Source organism: Pteropus medius, unplaced genomic scaffold (genome assembly GCF_902729225.1).
Source record: "Pteropus medius unplaced genomic scaffold, Ma_sr-lr_union100, whole genome shotgun sequence".
Classification (NCBI taxonomy): domain Eukaryota; kingdom Metazoa; phylum Chordata; class Mammalia; order Chiroptera; family Pteropodidae; genus Pteropus; species Pteropus medius.
This window is the reverse complement of record NW_024342469.1, coordinates 379,463-400,059: the sequence shown is the minus strand read 5'-3', so window position 1 is coordinate 400,059 and position 20,597 is coordinate 379,463. Positions and strand designations below refer to the sequence as shown.

The following is a 20,597-nucleotide window of genomic DNA, read 5'->3' as shown; positions in this document are numbered from 1 at the left end:
ACCTGCAGGGAGGGGCTCTGCAAGGCCAGCCAGTCAGGACACCTGAGGGGCCAGACCCCCACCACCCTCCCGAGCCCACACCCTGGGCCAGCCTGGGCACTGCCATCCCACCGACCACCCCCAGGAACAGCGCCCTCCACAGTCCGCACCTGAGCATATCACCCTGCTGCCTCCTCGCTAAACGGCACCCCACTGCCCAGCCCCACAACACCCCAAACTCGCCCGTGTGCTCCAGGCCTGTCGGAATGCCCCACACGCCCAGACCTTTCTGCCTCCTGTTCCCAATACCGCACACACTGAGCCCTGGGCCAGGATGGCCAATGTGGGGCCCAGGCACCCCAACTCCATGGTTGCAGAATACAGCTCTGAACAAGGCCCACGGACACTGCCACCCAGCAGGCCCTGCAGGGCCCAGGCCTGCAGCCCCTGTCCCCAGGGTGGCACCCCCAGCCCCCGCTTCTGCTGTGTCCAGCTGCATGGTCAGCCTCTGTCCCCAGGGCGGCACCCACAAGCCCCCCACCTTCACTGTGTCCAGGTTCTTGCCCTGGAAGGTCACTTCCGTCTCATGGTTCATGGGGATGACCAGCGGGCTGGGGTTCAGAAACTGGGGGCAGCTGTCCTCCTGCAGAGGGGCAGGCTGGTCAGGGTCCGCCAGGCCGTGGCCGAGCAGCCCCGCTCCCTCGCGGCCCCACGGCCCTCACCATGTGGGCTGGGACAATGCCGTCCTCGGGGTTGGGCGAGGCCTCCCGACACTCGTGGTAGCGCAGGTCCCACTGGCAGGTCCAACGGTTGCTGGCACAGGAGATGCACCTGGGGGAGGGGGGCGCCGTGAGGGGTGCTGGGACAGTAGCCGGGGTGGCAGGGAGGTGCTTGGGAAGCAGGCAGGTGCGACACTCACGGCAGGTTCTCAGCCAGGCTCATGGCCTTCCGGCAGTCGTAGAAGGGGTACAGGTGGGAGGTGAGAAAGACACTGCTTTGTTTGAAGAGGAGCTGGATGTTCATAGCCACGTGGTCTAGACAGCAGATGGGGACAGTGTCAGGCGGGGGCCACAGAGTACGAGGCTGGCATGCATGGGTGTGGGACAGGAAGCCTCAGTCCCTGTCCCATCACGGCTTCCGACAAGCTATCGAGCACAGAACCAGAGGCTGACACGGAGCCCTGGGCTGCGGGTGGGGCCTGACCTGCCGCCCACTATCTGATCTCGGCTCAGCTGTCCGCCCCTGAGGCTCTGCGCGCTGTCCTTGCAGGGTCCTGTGGTGTCTGGGGCAGAGAACCTGCCAGGTCCCTGCATGTGACTGCGTGGCTCCCGCCTGCACCAGCAGCTGCCCTCCACTGGCCCACACTGGGGGCCCCACCTGTCTCAAGCTAGACAGGGTGGGGAGGGTGAAGGGGCTTCTGCACAGATGCTGGAGCCCAGGGCCTGGCACGCAGGTGGTGCTGAGTAAAGGTGACAAAGGAGCAGGATGAAAGGGATCAGAAAAGTCACCCTCGCCGATGGCCTTGGGGTGGGGGTCAGTGCAAATTGCTCTGCCCACGCAGCTTAGGGCACCCAGAAGTGTAACTGCCTGCAGACCTCTGCCCAGCTTCATCCTGGCAGGTCCTGTCTGCACCCTCCCCCTTCCTCAGCACGCGCCCCGGAACTGGGTCACGGGCGAGGCTCAGCGGGCGGGCGCAGTGACCCCACCACACCGAGGGAGAAGGGACGAGGGCCAGCCGGTGGCTGGAGGGTCGGGCCTCACCCTGGCCGGGCGGCGTGCTGGGGATGCTGCTTGGGGAGTCACAGATGACAGTGTCCCCTTCCACACGGGCCGCGTGGGGCGGAGAGTCACCAAACAGGCACAGCAGCCCGTCCTCCTTGCCGAGGGCTGGGAGGGGACTGACCGTCAGCTGCACCTAGGGAAGGCCATGTGGGACTCATGCTGGGACCCGCTGCCCAGCCCTGGGGGCTGTCAGCGAGGACATCTCCACCAGGGCGCCTGTGCTGAGGCTCATGCTCCCCCCGGAGAACCTGACGCCCACTGTACCCGAAACAGGCCCTATGTGGTCACCCCCGCACCCGAAACAGACCTGTCCTGGATCCACAGGGGCCCCACATGTCACAGGGGCTGGGGGACCCCACAAAGCACAGGCTCCCCATCCTTAGGCTCAGCACACAGAGCCCAGGCCGGGAGTGAGACACTAAGGGTCTCTGGCCCGTCCCCACAGCTCAGGCAGCAGCGGCCCTGCCTCGCCCGCATTCAGCCACCCTCGTCACGCACCTCTCCCTTGGCCCGACGGCTCATGTTCTGCGGCTGGGCCCCCGTGACAGCCACACAGGACTCCTCACGGCTCCACAGCCAGTGGCCGCTCTCCTCGGCCCGTGGGCACTCGGCCCTCCTGGTGCATCTGCAGGGGCAGGGGACAGCCTCAGTCCTCGTACCGGTCGGCCCTAGGGCAGGGCTGTGCCCCCCAGGGCCCCAGGGTGGGCGGTGGCCCCCAGACCCCGGCGCTCACCGTCCCTCGACGACACACCAGCCGCAGTAGGGGTCCTGGGAGCGAAGGCACTGTGCACAGGCCACGTAGCTCAGGCACTCCTGCACGGGAAGCCGGAACACCTGGGGCAGCAGGGCAGGGAGCGGGGCTGCGGCCACCGGAGGCAACAGGCCAGCAGGCACGAGGGCCTCCCTTGGACCCCAGACTTGACCCCACCTGTATCTCTGAGCCTTAAAAGCCTCACACTCCAACTCAAGGCTCGCCAGCAAGGGCTCCAGGAAGTGGCTGTGTGCCAGGCTCCATGTGGTCCCGGCCCAGTGGCCCAGTGGTTGCCCCTGCCCAGGACCTGATGGTGCGAGGTCCCAGGAAACCGTAGTGTCCTGTATGGCGCCTCCCTGTGCCGGCCCAGGCCCTCTGATCCCCTCCCTATGAGAGGCCACTGGTTGTCCCAGGTGCTCCCAAAGCTGGCTTGAGGGGCCCTTACACCAGCCCCGCTATGGAGCGGGGCGGGGGACGGGGCTGGCCTGTGCCCTCCCTGAGCTCACAGAGGCTGCCCAGGGCCTCTTGCTGCCATCCGGCCATGGGGGAGGCCCACTCAGAGCACTGACCCAGCCCTCCCCTCAGGGTGGGTCTGAGGCAGGACCAGGGACAGGACAGGCAGGAGCAGCGCTGCAGACCCAGGACAGAGATGTGGCCAGCACCCCTCCCATGCTCCCTGGCGCTACTCGGCTCTGCGCCAACGGCCCAGCCCCGAGGCCCCTCCCTGAGGCCTACCTTGTGGTGGGTCATGGCGTACAGACTGGCCAGGTCTGCAGACAGCACTAGGTCCTGCTTGACCCTCTTGTTGCGCTCCACGAGGATGGAGCCGTACTCCGCGGAGCTGCCGTCTGGGGCCAGGTACACCTTCGGGCACGCGGGCAGGTGCATGAGGGTGCGTGGGGTGGGGCTGGCGTTCTCACGCCGACGGCCCCTGCAGGACGGGGCCCCTCCAGCCCCAGCCCTGCCCCAGGCCTCACCTTGAGGACCTGGCCATCCGAGGTACCCAGGAAGGCGATGGTGTGGCTGTTTTCAGTTGTCACCGTCACGGCGGTCAAGTTCAGGCCTCCGCGCTGCAGCACGGCATTGGCTGTGAGTCCCTCGCGGCTGCCCAATGGGTAGGGCAGGTGCTCCGAGCCACACAGGAAGCTCTCACTGGCGCCCTGTGGACCGTGGCGTCAACAGTGGGCATAGACACCCGCGACCTGCCGCAGAGGCCTCTCTGCACTAAGGTCCCCGGCACTCTGTGGCCCCACGCACGTCCCCAAGAACAAGGGCCACACAGGCAGGAACCTGCTCGCTGGCAGGAGCGAGTGAATGAGGTGGCACCCACGTGTGTGCAAAGGCTCACGCTGACCCAACTGAACACACTGCCCACGTGTGCCCTCTCACGGGCCCTCACACGCAGGCGGGGACTGGGCCACACCAGCCAGCAGCAGCCGCTCACAGACCCACGCCTATGGGGGGAAGCCTGTTAAGGCCACGTACCAGCAAGTGGCCGCCACACTGGATCTCGCCATGGAAGGGCTTGTAGAAGATGTCGCGGCCCGCCTCCCGCGTGTCCGTGTAGCAAGCGTCGCGGATGGCCTGCATCTTGGCATGGACCTCCTCGAGGGGGAACAGACAGAGGCCTGCCCGAGGCCCCCCACCTCTCCGGACGTCCCTGCTGAAGACGGCGTAGAGCACCCTCCCGGCGCCGGAGGTGGCCACGGAGGCCGCCAGGCAGGTGCTGAAGGCGGTGGCCGGGGCGTCGCTGCGGTCGAGGCACTGCAGGTCCATCTCCAGGTAGGAGTAGTAGTAGGGGTCCTGCTTGCACATGCGCGCCAGCAGCGTGCGGTTCTGGGGCGGGTGCTTGTCCTGCTGGTTGAAAAGGAAGAAGACGTAGCGGCTGTCCTCAAAGGCGGCCACAAACTGCTGTGTGTTGGTGGACAGGTAGCCGGCCTTGTAGGTGGCGTGGTCCGTGTAGGCCTCGAAGGCCTCCCTGCCGTGGGCCCGGTCCAGCAGGCGGGTGCTCACGATGACGCCGTTGTCGTGGGGCCCGTTGCCTTTGCCCACGAACAGCACACGCTCGCCGTTGGAGTCCGTGGCGCTCACCAGCCCCACCGTGGCCACACTCTCGTCGTTGCTGGCCACGAAGGACTTCTCGCCGCTGCCGTCCTCGTAGAAGAGGCGTGTGGAGATGTTGGCCAGGGAGCGCAGGGCGCAGATGCCCTTGAAGAGGCTGCCGCACTCGACGAGGCGCGCCCCCGGCGGGTCCAGCAGCAGCAGCTGGTTGACGTTGTTGGTCAGCACGGCCTCGTGGCACTGGCTGGCCTCGATGGGCGGGGTGCACTTCTTGTGGTCCAGCGCCGGCCCAGTGGCCGCCTGCTGTTCCAGCCGCAGGTCGGCACTCAGCTGGTAAAGCGCGTTCACCGCCCCCAGGTACACCACGCCCGACGCGTTATCCACCACCAGGTGGTTGAGCTCCGTCTCGCTGCGGAAGGACTCCAGCTTTCCCGGCCACAGGCCCGCGCCCGCGCCCACCAGGCCCAGCAGGGTCAGGGCCCAGAGCTGCCGTGCCATCACCCCTGGCACCCTGCAGGAGGAGAGAAGGGTCAGGAGAGCCCCAGCCTGGAGGACCCGCCCACACAAGAAGCCCCCCAGGAAGGTCTCGCTAGATCCTCTTTCGAGACCCTGCCCAGATGACCAGAGCACAGGCTGGGGAGGGTCATGGCTGCCCCACGGGCCCTGAGCGCCCAGTCTCTCCCCGCCTTCCCATGTGTTCGGCCAGACACAGCCACTCACATCCCCAAGGCCACTGATCAGCCTTTCTCAAGAAGTTCACCTTGGAGTCTCGCCAGGCCGCCACAGCTGATGCCACAGGCACGAGTGTGACTGCGCCCTGGCCCCCACCTCCAGGTTTTCACGGCACCCACAGGCTCAGCTCCAAAGCCACAGAGCACCTCCTCCAGGAAGTCTCCCAGCCACTCCTGCACATGCCCACCCCACGCCCATGACCACGAGAGCTCCAGGTGATCGGAGGGGCACCGTGCCCAGAGGGTGAATCCCATCACAGGCCCAGGCTGACCAACAGGCCCCAGACGTGCAAACAAGTGGACCACACGCCTGTCCCACACCTGACTCAACACACGGTGCGATCTGACGAGAAACAGGGAGCCAGAGTTGCAGCTGAAAGGGAGCTGGGCCAACCGCATGGGTCGGCGAAGGTGCGTAGTTTCTTCTATCTGCCCAGCAGAACCGCCGGGCTGCAGCCGGCCCTGCCTCCCGCCCCGGGCCCCTCCCTGTGGTGAGCCAGCGAGGACATACTGTGAGCAGCCCGAGGCTACCAGGTCTGCGAGGGGGAACTCTGGCGTCTGCGTGCAGCCGTCTCTCTCAGCATGTGGTCCTGTGCGTGCTCAGGGCCACACGCGTGTCCACATGTATGAGGGATGCGCTGCTAAGGCCCGTGCTGGGCCCGCGACCCCACACTGGAGGAGGACCCAGAACGTGAACGTCCCCCCTCCCCAACTCAACCAGGGCCATTTGGCCTCGAGGCCTCTTGCACCTTGGGGTAGTCCCCTACCCTCTCACCTGTGGGACCCCACTCTGTCCTATCGGAACCCCCCACACCAACCCCCACTGCCGGCCCCACAGGCTACCCTCTCCCAGTGTGGGCATGAGCCCCCACCCCTGAACTGGCTACAGCCTTCGCTGAGGGTATGCCTGCGCCTGGCATGATGTCCAAGGCAACCTGGCCCATGCCACAAGCCGAGTAGGGCTAGACCCTGATGGATGGCAGAGGGTAACAAGGGAACCGGGCCCTGGCCTCCCAGGCTCCCAGCACGGGCCAGCCTGCACATCCAGACTGCCTGGTACACCCTTCGCGGTCACCTCATACGTCACCTCCCTGGATTCGCTCTTATTCCCTCGAGAAGGTTACTTTTCCAGTCCCCATAGATGCCCCCTGCCCTGCGTCCCTCTCCTCTGGGAAAGCAGAAAGGGGTCTGCCCTGGTCCACAGCCAGGGCAGATGCTTCTCCGGAGCTCTGGCTTTGGGCAAAGCTGGGTCCACTGTGACGGGCTGGCTTCTCCTCAGGGACCCTTGGTTCTCACATCAAGGCAGCTTCCTTCTTTTTTGGGCCACTAGGAAGCCCCCTCAGCTGGGCAGCTCCTGCCTCTGCACAGAACCCCCAGCCTGCGCTGGAGGGGCTGGCTGGAGGGTGTCCAGGAGGGGCAGCGGCAGGGACCTGGGAAGGAGCCCCTTGCTGTCTGGGGGCAGAAAGCTGGGCAGTGCCAGGGGGAGGTGCAGGTGGACCAAAGGATGCATGCTGGAGGAGCCAGGGTGACCCCAGGCCTCGCCAAGATGCGAGTGCCCAGGCTGGGGAGAAGATGGCCAGGCGGGAAGGTTTCACAAGCCCCTCAGGACTGTGGGGCAAGATGGGCAGTCCTCCGGGGAGGGGGTCCCTACCATCACAGACTCCTCTTGGGTGCCTGTCTAGGGGAAAGGACGACGCAGCTGGAGAGACCCCCAGACGCGAACTGGATGTGCTGGGGCACGAGAAGGGAAGGGACAGCACACAGCCCCTCCCCGGCCCCCCGCAGCCCCGCCTCCCGCGCGCGCCTGGGCCCAAAGTCCACACGGCGGCGCCAGCGGGACGGGGGCGTCCCGGCCCCTCGGCCCGGCGCCCAGGCTGGCCCTCCCTGCCTGGCTCGGCCCCTCTGGCCCTGCACCCGAGTGCCCGCATCGCGCCGCTGGCTGCGGCTGCGGCTCCGGCGGGGTGAGCCGGCGGGGTGAGCCGGGAATGACTGGAATGTCCCCCCGCCCGGAGGGAACTCGGAGGCGGGGGCAGGGGCGGGGCCAGAGCCGCCGGAACCCAGGCCACCCTTGGGGCAGCCCCCATCGGCCCAGATAGACCAGTGCCCAGGCCGCTCTGCTGGGCGGAAGCGCGCGGCCAGGATTTGGAGCCAGAGCCGACCAAGTGGGAGGACGCTTGTGGCTCCCCCTTCTGAAAAAGCTCGGCTCTGACCCTGGGCCCTCCCGCAACCTGCTGGCTCACAGCTTTGCCATCACAGTGCGTGAAAGAATGCTCCGGGCTTGCTCTGGTTAACTGTCCGCCCGAGTCCCCTGGGGCAGGAGCCCAGCCCTGTGCTCTCCCCCAGGGGCCCCCAGCGCTGGTACACTATGAGTGTGCAATGACAACCAAGGTGATGGGGCGACACCCTGCTGCTTCCCTGCCCATCCCGTGAGAGCAGTGAGAGCAGGTGGGGCCAAACCAGGCTCCCGCCCCAGGACCCGCCTCTGGGTGACAGGCGGGTGGGCAGAGTAAAGCTCAAACGCTCAGTGCTAAGCCCAGGCCATCTGCTGGCAGGAGGGACTGGGGTCACACTCCACAGGAAGCAGCGCCCCGCCACTTCCTGAACAAATGAAACCTCAGGTGACCTGCCTGGCCAGGCCCAGGAGCAAAGGGTGACCCATCTGACCAGAGGCAGAGCTCAGGCCACAGGCCCAGCAGGCGAGCAGGCGGCGCCAGGTACAGCCAGCAAAGCTTCCTGCCTGTGGTGTTCCTGGAATGGGCACTTCCTGTTTTGAGCACAGCCCGGGGACCCCCGCTTACCAGGCAGCGGGGATTTCCTCAGGGGCATCGGAAGGCCGCCTTCCTGGCTGGAGCGTGGAGGTGCATTTCCAAGAAGTCACACAAACTCCAGACTGCCCCTGGCCCGGAAAGCGTCTGGACAGGCGCCCCTTCCCCCCAAGCCCAAACTCCCAGCCCTAATGTTCCAGAACCCAGCACACCAGTGCACAAACACCACTCCAGTCTCACTGCAGAGCACCAACTCCCCCCCCCCCCCACCGGCCACCAAGAAAAGCCTGGCCTCAGAGAACTGGGGGCCTGGCAGGGCTTGGGTTTGGGCAGACGTGTTCACCAGAGCTCCAGTCACACCACAGCCATGGAAGGCACCGCCAGCCTCACTGCATGGCTGTAGCCCCCCTGCCTTCCCCAGGTGGGGCCCAGCCCCCACTCACCGAGGCTCCAGAAGTCCAGCTCAGTCTCTGCTCCAGGCTGGCATCGAAATTCTCTAGGAAGCAAAGGAGAGACAGTGGTCTCACCGCAAGCCTGGCCTGCTTCGACCTGCTTCCTCTGCTCCGTGTCTAGGGGTGTGGGGAGCAGCCCATGAGACCCCATTTTGCCTCTGTCATCCTAGAGCACGAGACTCTCAACCTCCTCTTTTTCTTCATGCCCCTAGCCCAGCACCCCATTGGGGTGCAGACACACCCATTTGGTCTTCCCAGAATACAAGCCTGACACACACCTCTCTCCTCTGCCCAAAAAAGGCAGAAGAAAAAGGGGAATGAGCCATTTCTTATTATAAGTCTATTGCCACTGTCTGTCTTTTTAAACTAGACACATATCACTGTGATTGAAACAAAAATTTCTTTCAAGAAATGGATATACCCATGACCCCCACAATTCTACTTACTAGCTGTGCGACCTTGGGCAAGTTACTTAACTTCTCTGTGTCTCAGTTCTCCATCTGTGAAATGGAGAGTCATAGTGAGCTCCTCCAGGGGTTTATAAGGACTAAATGATTCATTCAGGAAAAGCCTCAGGAGAGCTCGTTACACTGTAGCGCTCTGCAATGCTTGCTATTGTCTCCTCTCCTGGATAAACGCCCCCGTATACCCGCAGCAAGGGTACTTCCCAGTAGTTTATTACAGTGGAAATCTGGCAACCACCCAGCATCCAACCAGAGGACTCTGAAAAACCACAGAATAGTCCGTGCTGACCCCCACGAGGCGCAGGACGGCTGTGGCACAGGGTTCTAGGCATCTGCACGGCACACCAGAGTTTAACTGCTGAGTTCTAGAAGCCTGCATCCAAACTGGAAGTAGTGTGAAACTTGGGGTCAGGAAGGAGGGGGCTGGGACCTCAAAGAAATTTCATTTGCCACTTCATACAAAATTTTATAAGAGCATATTTATATATTCTTGACTAAATACGGAGAGACACATAATAACGATGGCTTCCTCCTCTGGCCCCCTCCCCCAGCTCCCAGATCTCTCTTGGCCTTTCCCAGACCCCCCCAACCTGGGCTCAGCCACCAAGCCCAGCCAGTGCCTCCAAGACCTCCTTCACCGGGGTTAGTTCCTGCCTCCTCCACGCCCCCGCCCACTTCCGTGTTCCACCAGCCCCGTGCAGCGCACTGCCCAACACGGTCACCTCCCCGGAGGGCAGGATCCAGGTCCGGACCTTCGGGAGGTTTAAGACGGACCAGCGGGAGCAAGGCGCACAGGGAGGTGGGCACTTGTGCACGGGGCAGCACTTCCCTGCGGCGAGAAGCCCCTTTGGCACCCTCAGCTCCTAGCTGAGCAGGAAAGGGTTACCCTGGATCCCCGGGAGTGGGGGTGAGGGGGTCCTCTTTCCCTGGGCACTCAAGGCAGCCTTCGTGGAAGGAGGGACTCAGAAGCCAAACCACAGGGCTTCAGCACACTAGCCTCATGAGAAAGCCAGGACCGGCCTGGCCTTGCTGCTGCTGCAGGCGCAGGTGGAGGCTCGCTGGGCGTCCACAGCACAGAAACGGGAGAGCATGAGGCTCGCCACGTCAGAGGAAGTCATACCAGTCTCCTCCATGTGCCCCTATGCCTGTCCCCTCAGCCTCCAGCCCTCCACTGGCCCAGGCTCCTGGTGGTGAGTGTGTCTGTTGTAGGCAAGGCCAAAGGAGGCTGGCCTCTTCCAAGGGACATCTTCTTGAGCCTACACATGCCCACCTGCCTATCCCCCACAGCCACCCCCACCAGGGACCGGCAGGATGAAACCTGGAGCCTCCCCTTCCTTAGCCGCCAAGTACTCAGGGGTGCCTCTGCTCTCAACCTAGTCCTGGCCCCCAAAGCGAGCCTTGACCTCCAGCTCTCAGGAGGGGTCACTCTCCACCCTGAGAAGGCCACTCTCTTGAGCACCCATGGCCCCCACCCCACAGCCACACATACCCAATGCAGCTGCATGGGGGAGGGGCGGGGGGGCAGGTCCCAAAGAACAGAACCCTGGAACCAGACTATCAGGTTCAAACCCCAGCTTTATTACTTTCTACCTGGGTTATGTGGATCATTTTCAGAGCCCACTGTGCCTCAGTTTCCCCATGTGTAGCATAGGGGTGATAACAGCACACACCTCAGTGGGCTGCCATATGGCGTTGAGTGAACCCATGTGTGCGGAGAAGGTAGGTGCTCATGGTGTCACCTGCTTTTAGCTGGTCCCTTGGGAAACCGCCACCCATCCTGACCTGGCTCTGAAAGACTGTCCCTCACTCTCGATGGTCTGTGGCCTTTGCTGGCGGGCCCTCTGTGAGCAAGGTCTAACCACAGGATCTGCCGGCTGGGAACCGGTGTGTCTGAGCCCAGCAAACCAGGAAAGGGGTGACACGTACCCGGGGGAGCCAAAAGCACACGTGCTCCCTGCACCTGATCCTCAAATGTCACACACAGTGGCGTCTCCTCCCCCAGCCAGGGCACTGATGAGGGACAGGGGACGCCGGGGAGTCAGGCCCCTCCTCCACAGCCCAGACTGCACAGGGAGCCGCAGGAGCCCTCAGCACTTAGGTCCCCTGTGGCTCCCTCCCCAGGTTTCATCTTCCTAAGCAGAGCTGCCAGGCCCCTGCACCCCAGCAGGAAAGGTAGACAGGGGCTGCCAAAAGAGGAAGGGCAGAGTCCTCTCCAGACCAGGCGGGGCCCAGAGCTGCCAGTTCCCCCTTTCCCAGGCCCCTGCCCCCTCTGGAGGAGGGCGGTGGAGTGTGGAGTTCCTTCCACGCGCTATCTTAGATAGCAAACACAGATCGGGCCACTTCTTACCACTAAAATCACAACAACAGAAAGCAGGAAGGCCCAGGGAGGAGCGGTCCACCTCAGGGCTGCCCCTGGCCTGGCCAGCCCGCCCATGGGCTCAGGAAGGGACCCGCAGACAGGTGAAGGTTTAGTCAGGTAGGAACAGGCCCAAGTGGGGACAGCCGCAGGCACCCCCCCCCCCAAACGGTGTGTGCCTGCGGGTCCCTAGCGCTATAAGGAGGGCAGTAGGGACCCTCAATCGAGGGAGTGAAAGAGCCAACCCCTGACAGAGTGGAGGCCGCGCCCCCACCAGGAGAGGTCGCGGGGCACCCGAGGGTGAGCGGCTGCCCGCGCGTTGGTTGGCAACTAGTCACGGAAGGCGGGAGCCGCCCCTCCCCCGCCGGGCAGCTGGCAGCCCCGGGGACCGGGCCTCGGCTCAGCGACGAAAATGCAAATCCGCAATTAGCCGGGAGTCTTAAATCAGGGGAGACAAAACAGCCGCGCCGCCCGTACCTCAAGCCTCCGCTGGGCTCCAGACAGACGCGACGGGGTACCTGCCCGGCTGGGGTCGAGGCCCGGGTCAGAGTTCAGCCCGCGCGCCGCCCCCAGACCGGCCGCTCGCTCCTGGGGCGCCGCCCGCGCCCCGCCGCAGTCTCGCCGAGGAGCTCGCGGGCCCCGTGAGGACCTCGCCCGGGGCGCAGGGCTCGCCTGCCCTCCAGCAACAATGACGGCGGCGGCCACGTGGGCACAGGGAGCGCTCACCTGGAGTCTGGCACCGCCGGCAGCTACCTGCCTGAGCGCTCTCGGCTCCGCCCCTGGCCCAGGGTCGGCCGCCGGCCAATCACGCCCCGCAGCCGCCAGCGCGACCCGCGACCCGGGGCTGGGTCTGCGCGACCTGACTCACGCGGGGGAAAGCCAAGCCCTCCCTACACAGCCACCGAGGGTGGGGCTGGGCGGGTCTCTAAGGACCGACTGACGTCCTAGCCTGAGCCTCGTCAGCCACCAGAGCCTCCCACAGGACACCTCCCAGGTATAGGGTGTCACCACCTCCTCCCAGCAGCCTAGACGGTGGGCCAGACTGCCTAGCCCCTGCCTGGGTCGGGAGGGACTGGTCAGCCTTCCTCAACAGTCTGGGCTCTGGGGGCCAGCAAGAAAAGTCACCCCTGGCTGGTGGCAGTGAGGTCGCAGGCCCAAGACCCAAGGCCAAGGGGAGTGTGCCCAGAAAACTACAGCTTCTCCTGACCCCACCCCACCCCAGCCTGGGCCCCACAGCCCCACCCCTCCAGCTTCTGATGCTGCTCCCCAGAGTGCATCCAGCCCCCTCTCAGGCTCCTCTGTCTGAGGCCTGAGGCCACGGCCCCCAGGGTATCTGCATCCAGCCCTTGTCCTCAGGTATCTCAAGAGCTCAATGGCAAAGCCTGAGAACAAAGGCGTGTGCCCCGGCTCCCCACTGTGAGAACTGCAGCCTCTAGTTGTGGGTGTCAACCTAGACCAGAATCCCACTCCCGTGGCTGTCTAAAGTGGCAAGGTGGCTTAGAAAAACTTGTGAACACAGTTTCAAGAAATTATTCTGTTCAAGAATAGCCACGTGGGTGCCAACGAAGTGACAAGCAGTATCAACATAACACGAGTCACAACCTCGACTACTCCAGGAGGCCAGTCAGTGCCATGGCGAGACAGTCATCCCAGTAGTCCTCCCACCCCCCCACTTTTGTGTGTCAAAAGTACGGAAGCAGGAAAGCCAGGAATGGCAGCCCCAAGAGCAGGAAGTCTGACCGAATCTGGGCCTCGGGCTGAGCCCGTCTGTGCAGCAGGAGCAACAGGGGCCACCTCTCGTGCCGGTGGGGCTGGGGCCGTGGCTGTGGGTGTGTCGTGCAGACGCTCCCACTGCGAGAACCAAACTACGTCTGTTTGCGCCAACTCTTGACATGTGCTAATTAATTTTTAAATATCTTGTTTGTAAAACAATTTCCTAATAAGAAAAAAGAATACCCATGCGGGCCCCGACTGCAGCCTACAGGACAGAAGGCCGGGCTCGGCAGTCTCCGATGGCACCACGCTTCCCACCTGAGCATGGCGTGGAGCCCTCCCTTGCTTCTCCACTGAGGCCACGCCCATGGCCCTCGACCAGATCAGAACTGGCCACAGCTCTCCATCCTCCATGGACAACCCCGCACTCATGGGACCGCCCAACGCGGGGCCCGCTCGCTCACGCCACCTGTTCAGCCCAAAGCCCCCGAGAACGTGCTGTGTGCCACGGAAGGTGCTGCCTGATGGAGACGCGGGGACGAGTCCCCACCCGCCAGCGTCCAGGAGCCCCTTGAGTGGCGCTCATACAGCAGCCTCAGTCCACATGTGATGAAGAGATGACAGGGATGGGGCCGGCACGAAGGCAAGTGGACACTCATCCGAGATAACCTGACCAGTGGATAGTCATGTCGGCTTGGGAGCGACAGGAAGAGGGGTGAGACATTAGGAGGGGCCAACTTTGGGTTAGGGCTGGCCGCGGGAGCGGGGCGAGGCAGGGCGACAGAAGCACCAGTGTGCCCTCGGCCCCGCTGGGGCAGTTCGGATAGCTGCCAGAGGCTCCTGTATGTGTAGCCCTGTGCTCTACCCCTACATCTGAGCTTGGAGAGGCTGGGGGCAGTCTCATGGGCATTTGGGGCTCAATGACAGGTATGAGCCTCTGGCGTCTGCTGCCCTGCCCATCAGCACCCGCCCCTACCCAGCCACCCCGCCGATGAGCTGCCCCCACCATCCTCTCTTCTGTGGGCTCACCTTCCATAGCCAGCGGGATGCTGCTGGCCAGGGCAGCCTGAGGCTCACGGCGACTGCAGATGGCCCAGGACCAGCCCCCACCCAGAGCCCCTTTCCTGGGCCGTATGTAGGAGGCAGGGGTGGGCGTGGGGGGCTGATGGGTGAGGGCACAAGCAAGGGAGAAGCGAGCAAGGCCTGTAATCTCCCTGTCAGTCTGTCAGTGCCTCAGCGGTCACCCCAGCCCCACCTCCTCCATCACAGCCGAACCCCACAATTAGCCTGGGGCATTGTGCCAAGCTGGCATGCCAGCCACCACTCACATACTCGTGACCACACATGTGCAGGAGCCCACGTCTGTGATGTCGATGGGAACCCTGCCAACAGGGGTCCTGCCCCAACACCCAGAGTGTCCCCAGGACACAGAGACCACAGGAGGAGGTACCCTGGACCTGAGCACTTGGGCTGTGGGTGGGAGGGGTCTTGGCCAGCCCCAGCGCTGGGTCAGCTCAGGATGCACAGAGGGGTTGAGAGGCCTGGCAGAGCTGGGCAGGCCTGCAGCTGGCCTTGAGGGAGGGGCCGTGTACGGGAACAGTGAGGGCAGGGCCACCTGAGCAGAGGAAAAAGCACAGGGAACAGTGCGAGGCTCCCGTGCAGGCCAGGCCGGGGTCCAGGCGTGGTGCCAGGTGCTTGGGCTGCTGGGCAGGGTCTGCAGGCCAGGCTGGGGCGGGGCAGTGGGCAAGCACGCAAGGCTTCCGGAGGACAGGGAGGCCAGATTCCCATTGCGGAGACGCCTGGCCTAGAGTGAAGTAGGGCCACCAGTGGGTCATGATGGGGGGCAGCAAGGTGCCTGGGATTGCATAGGAAGGAGCCCCCAGCTCCCTGGGGCCAGGCCCAGCCCCTTCACCACTCAGCTGCCCGAGGGAAGACCTGCCACCCGCAGGGGTGGGGCCCGGGCCACCTCCAGGAAGCACTGCTGGGCCTGGGGGACAGGCCCGTCTGGGTCGCCCCCTTCTTCCTGTTTGGCTTCCCATCCCCCATCCTGACATCTGTTCCCAGGCCTGAAGTACCTCAAGGTGGCCCCCCAAATCGGGCCTGACGCCAAGACGGGCGTGGGGAGGCCCAGCCCCCCAAGTCCCCGGGCCAGTCCAGGCAGCATCTCTAAGACTGAGGGACCGGGTGGCCCGTGCTGGAGCCCCTCCCTCCCACAGCCCTCGCCCCTGCCCACCGGCCCAGCTCAACTGAAAATGGCTTCTCCCGAATGCTGGGCGGGACAGGGGCCGCCCGAGCTGCCACCTACAATTAGTTCCCAAACCTACATCCCCGTAGTGGGGCCTCCACACTGCCCAGGTCACCCCAAGGCCAAGCGGCCATCCCACGGCCTCTGAACCATGAACGCCATCGGCCCCCTCACACTCCGAGACAGACCCACGCTCCACGACCTCCCAGGGCTGTCCCTCAGGTCCCCGCCCAGCACCCCTTCCCCTGGCACTCCAAGAACGGGGTGACAACAGCACCAGCCCCAGGGGGCACCAAGCCAATCACGCTCTTCCCACTGTCACCCACGCTGCCTGCCATACGTCCTGCTGTGGCCTCCCAGGACCCCAGAGCAGCCTCGGCCTCTAGCAGGGTGCCTGGACGGGAGCTGTGGCGCCCCCCAACAAGGCCCCAATCTAGTCCATGGCCCATGCCCTGCCCAGGTGGCACACTGGCTTGGGGTCACAGACAGGAGCAGAAGGCCAACGTGGGAAAGGCCCCGCCGGAACCACCCCAGCCTTGGGAGCAGATGCTCTGCCTGACTGCTGTGTTGACACAGGTGCCTCCTGAAAGGCAGACAGCAAACTTTTTTTTCTTTCTAGCTCTTCCTGAGGAGTGACAGCACCCCAGGGTCCAGTCTCCTCACCGGAAGTGACACATCCAGGGCAGGACCAAATGGCAGTACTGGGGTCAGAACCCAGGCTGCGCCCCAAAATCTCCCCTCCCCTCCCTATAACCCCCCACTCAGGCCGGTAGTCATCTGGCAGCCGGATGGGGAACTGCCTGCTCTGAGAAGTCACACAGTCTCAGGGCATGAAAAGAGGGTGTCTGCACAGAGCCAGGCCCTGCCTGCAGACGCCCCTGATCCCAGCCCAGCGCACAGCCGATGGAGCACCAGACACTCAGGTGGGCGGAAGCCACAGTGGAGGACAGCAGTGGGTGGGCCAGTCTGTGTGCAACAGGTGCTCAGGGGCGACAAGGGTGAGAAACAGAAACTCCAGCCCCAGACCAGCCCTGGGCTTCTCGCCGTGACACGGACATTGCTGTGGGGCCCCACGCGGGACAGGGCAGACCTGCAGATATCCCCATGAGCAGTCTGGCTACCGTCCCTGGCTACCCGGGCTCCATCTGGGGTCCCAGTCACTGTCACAGGTTTCTGAGTACCAGAGCAGAGGAACAAAGGCCCAACACAGGGGGGCCCTGGGGCCAGAGGGCAGGGGCCCCCCTACTCTGTGCTCCCTGAGGCAGGGGAGGGCTGGAGAGCAGCTGGCCCTGGCCTGGCCTGAGGCTGTGCCTGTGGCAGGGGGACCCGGGACAGGGCACGGTTCTTGCCCAGCAGGGGCCGAGGTGCGCGTCTCTGCAGGGGCAGAAAGAAGCCAGAGCCTGTCAGGATGTGAAACCACCAAGGGGAAGAACGTGAAGGGACCACATACATCGCGGCCCGGAGAGAAAAGGGAAGCGCAGGTGCTGTGCTCCCTCAAGCCCCACGCACCCCAGTGCCCCCCACCCACCAGCCAACTGCAGGCCACTGCTCCTACCTTCCCCGGTCTGTCATTTGAGACCAAAGACAATTAGCGCCAGTCCCCACCCCGAACACAAATAGCCATCGGCCTCTGGGGGAGGCTCTGCCCAGCCCCTGCACCCCGCTGGTGACTCTAGCTGGCAGAGAGCCCGCCTCCACCTCCGAGGGAGTGGAGCCCCCCTCTCAACTGGAAAACATGCTTACTCCCCACCCACCAGGCCAAGGTGGGGGGCCGGCGGCCTGTGGGTGCAGCAAGGAGAACCGAGGCATGACACGGGTAAGGACTTCCTGCTCGTGGGTGGGAGGGGGCCTGGCACTTCAGTGTGGCTCTTCCCAGATCAGAAACGGGGCCACGTGGGAGGACGCTGGCACCCACAGCCTCTCCCCACCAGTGTTCCCGTCACACCCAATGTCCCAAGGGGGTCGTCGGCTCTGGACCCAGGATACAGCACAAGGCAGGCAGCAGAACACCACGACGTCCCCACAATGGCCTAGGTCCTTGGATGACACAAGCGCCTGAGCCTGGCCCTCCTGGGGGAGAGGAGCCAGGCCATATGGACCCTCTGCAGGCTGCCAGCCCACCCTGGTGCCTTCCAACACGATCTCTTCTGCTCTACTTGCTTGGGCTAGGGCCAGGCCCTGGGCCTCCTCCACTCCTTCCCAGATGCCAGCTTACCATCTTCAGTGGGGTCCCCGCAGGGGCTGCTGGGGGCATGGCTGCAGGCACACACAGCATGGACCCAGGCGGCCCACCTGGCAGAGGCAGCGCCCCACATGGCTGCTCACAGGGACCCACACCCATGGCCTCAGCCTGCCCACCCGTGGGCCCAGCTGACAGGCAGCACATCCAAGCGGGGCAGTGTAAGGGATGAGAGCTGGGCTCTCAGGGGGGCTTAGACAAGGCTATGCCGTCAGCTGCTGGTCAAGGGGTCAGTCGGGGGGCAGGCGGGTGGCCTGAGTGAGCTTCAGCCCCGTAGGAGTCCCCAGGGCCCCACCCCAGGCAGCCTCAGTCACACCCCTACCTGTTCCCTGTCACCTCTGAAGTATGGAGTGTGAGTGACCCGCCCAAGGTGTGTCTCTGAGCCTGGCTCTGGAGGCGGCCTCGAGGCCCTAGAGTGAGGGCTTCTGGGGGTGAAGGGGGTCCTCCAGCCAGGCGCCTTGGACAGGGCCAGGGCTCTTCCTGCCCACAGCACCCCCCCGCCCCCCAGCCTCGCTCAGCAGGCCCCACTGGGACTGACCTGGGGCCTTCTCTGACCCGAGGGTGACGCATCCTCTCCCACCCCGCCCCCACCCAGTCTGAGCAGCGGGGGAGGTGGTGGCTGAGCTGCCCAGACTTGCCAGTCCCGCCCTCCTGGGGCTCTCGACCAGCAGCCCCGGAAGTGGATCCCTCTCCCAGGCTGCAGCCTCCCTTTTTGGGCGGCTGGACATGGCTGGATAATCCAAAATAATTCCTTCCTGGCAGGCGGCCGGCGGGGGAGGGGGACTCACATTCCAAACCTTGTTTCTGTCAGTAACTTCTCTCCCCTCCTGGGGCAAAGAATCCCTGCCAGGACTCAGGGCCCCCCCCCCAGACTGAGGTGGCCCCCGGTAGGTGGGGTGGCAGGAGGTGGGAGGCCCAGATCTGCCAGCCCACTCGCTCGAGCCGTCTTCCAGGGATTCCTAAAAGCTGTCACGCCACAAAAAATACCCAGCAGGCCCAGGTGGGGTGCTGACCCTACCCTCCTGGGGACTCTCCCCTCAGGGCAGAAGAGGGGCGCTCTCGGGCTCTCCGGTGGTCACCCCCCCGCACCCCCGCCAGCTCTGGGCTGCCATGCTCTCCCACAACACAGGGCATGGCCCTGGGCCGGCAGGCAGGGCCAGGGGCCTAAGTCGGACATGAAGGGGGCTCCCCGGAACAGGCACGGCCCAGAGAACCCCATTATGCCCCAGAACATTCCACCAGCTTTGGGGCCCAGCCTCACCCCAGCCCTGAGCCCCAGCACAGGTCATGGTGGGTGCAGAGAGACCCCTTCCTTCTTTTTCTAGGTTGCTGGGAAGAGGAGCCCATGGCAGGAAGCTCTGGGGCTCTTGAGCTCACGGACCCCCCAAATCTGTCAAGCAGCCCGAGCAGAGGAGTAGGAAGGGCCCGTCCAGGAAGGCTTCCTGCAGGAGGCGGCACACAGAGGTGCAGGGTGAGGGGCAGGGCCCAAGCACTAAGTACACCCCCCCACCACCCCCGACCCGCTCTGAGACTTCTGTGTCCGGCGGGTCCACCCAAATGCCACACCAACAAACCTCAGCGAGACTGTCCACACCGGCCTGGGAAGAAGCAGGCCTGGGCCACCAGGGCTTGCCCGAGGCTGGTGCTGGGCACTCCTAGTCCCGACCCGGAGCCCTGCACCCACCAACAGCCCGGCCGGCACAGTCCAGGGCCCCCTCACAAGGAGTCCCAAGGGGGTGGGGGCTGCCGAGGCCTGCCGGCAGGTCCACCCCTGGGGAAAACCGGGCGGGGTGGGTGAGGTGCGTGGGTGCCCGGAGCTCTTGCACAACAGGGGCTATCTCCGCCCTGGGACCGGATCTCGGAGGCTGGAGAGACGCAAGGGGGGAGGTGAGGGGGTGGAGGGAGTGGGGGTGCATGGGCCGGGAGGGAGGGTCGGGAACTAGGGGCTTTCGAGAGGCTCCCGAGGGACGCGGGCGGCGGGAGAGGGTTCAGCGCCCTGCTGGGAACCCTCGGCTGCGCCAGGCCGGCTGCCCCTGACGCGGCAGCCCTCGCCCGCCACCTGAAAGAGCGTGGGGCGCAGCGGCCCGGCCCGGCCCATGGACACACGGACCGCGGCCGAGGCCCGAGTCGCCCTGCGAGGAGCAGCAGCTGCCCCGGGTCCCCGCACCCCGTGCGCCGCAGGCTGGGGTGCAGCGGCTCTAGAGGCGAAGCCCCCCGACCAGAGCGGCCGCCCCGCAAGCCCCGTACCCTGATTTCGGTACCTGCACGTCCGCTGCCGAGGTTCGATGGCGCCCGGGCCGCGATCGGCGCTGCGCTCCGGCCCGCGCGGCTGCCATGGAGACGGGCCTTTGTGTGGCCGAGGAGGGGCCGGAGCGCGCGGGAGCAGCGGCCCCGCCCCCGACGGGGAGGGCGGGGACAGAGGGAGGGGAGGCGAGGGTGGGAACGCGGGGAGCCGGCCGGGCTGGGCGCTCCCCGCGCGCCCCTCGCGTCCCCCACCTCGGTGGGCGCGCCGCGGCGCTGGGTGGGTTCGGCCCGGTTCGGGCTCAGGTACGCGCCAGGCAGCTAGTGCCCCTCTGCCTGGGCACCACTCCGGGAGCGCTCCGGGCCTCAGGCGAGCCCAGGCCTCAGCACCAGGAGGTGCTCAGGGCCAGACCGAGGCCCCCGGCGCCCTCGCGGTTCTCTCCGAGGCGGGCGGCCCCAGCACCCCCATCCTCAGACTGGGAACAGGCCGGCCACACCCCTGCCTTTTCCGGGGATAGGGACTGCTGGGCCTCGACGTGTTCCCTGGAGCCTCGGCACCCCAACCTCCTAAGGGAAGACGCCTGCGAGTCCCCTAACAACTCCTCCATGGTCCCCAGATGCCCTTCCACCCCACCCCCACCCCTGTATGCCCCTGGGGACCCGCACCGGGGACACACCAGCCGGTCTTCAGTGCCTGGAGGTAGGCGGTGACACTGAGCCTTTCTCTCGGTTCAGCTCTGGACTTGAACTTGCCCTACCTCTGGCCACTCCAGCCCCATCTGCCCCGGGGCCTCCTGGACTTGAGGCGGGGACGCTGC

The 20,597-nt window shown here is 65.1% G+C and overlaps 1 protein-coding gene across 1 annotated transcript in view; it reads right to left on the bottom strand.

Moving 5' to 3' along the window:
* The window catches only part of PLXNB2 (plexin B2), a 28,601-nt gene extending 8,662 nt beyond the window's left edge, over nt 1–19,939 (bottom strand). Inside the window, exons 1-13 of the mRNA XM_039863003.1 lie at nt 19,800–19,939; nt 8,968–9,021; nt 8,513–8,565; nt 3,998–5,084; nt 3,490–3,672; nt 3,248–3,376; nt 2,495–2,595; nt 2,260–2,386; nt 1,741–1,894; nt 899–1,013; nt 702–810; nt 521–622; nt 3–17 (exon numbers count right to left, since the gene is read on the bottom strand). Coding sequence (XP_039718937.1) covers nt 3–17; nt 521–622; nt 702–810; nt 899–1,013; nt 1,741–1,894; nt 2,260–2,386; nt 2,495–2,595; nt 3,248–3,376; nt 3,490–3,672; nt 3,998–5,071 — 2,109 coding nt within the window. The 5' untranslated portion in view covers nt 5,072–5,084; nt 8,513–8,565; nt 8,968–9,021; nt 19,800–19,939. The remainder of the gene's footprint in view (nt 1–2; nt 18–520; nt 623–701; nt 811–898; nt 1,014–1,740; nt 1,895–2,259; nt 2,387–2,494; nt 2,596–3,247; nt 3,377–3,489; nt 3,673–3,997; nt 5,085–8,512; nt 8,566–8,967; nt 9,022–19,799) is intronic.
* Nucleotides 19,940–20,597: the final 658 nt, after the last annotated feature.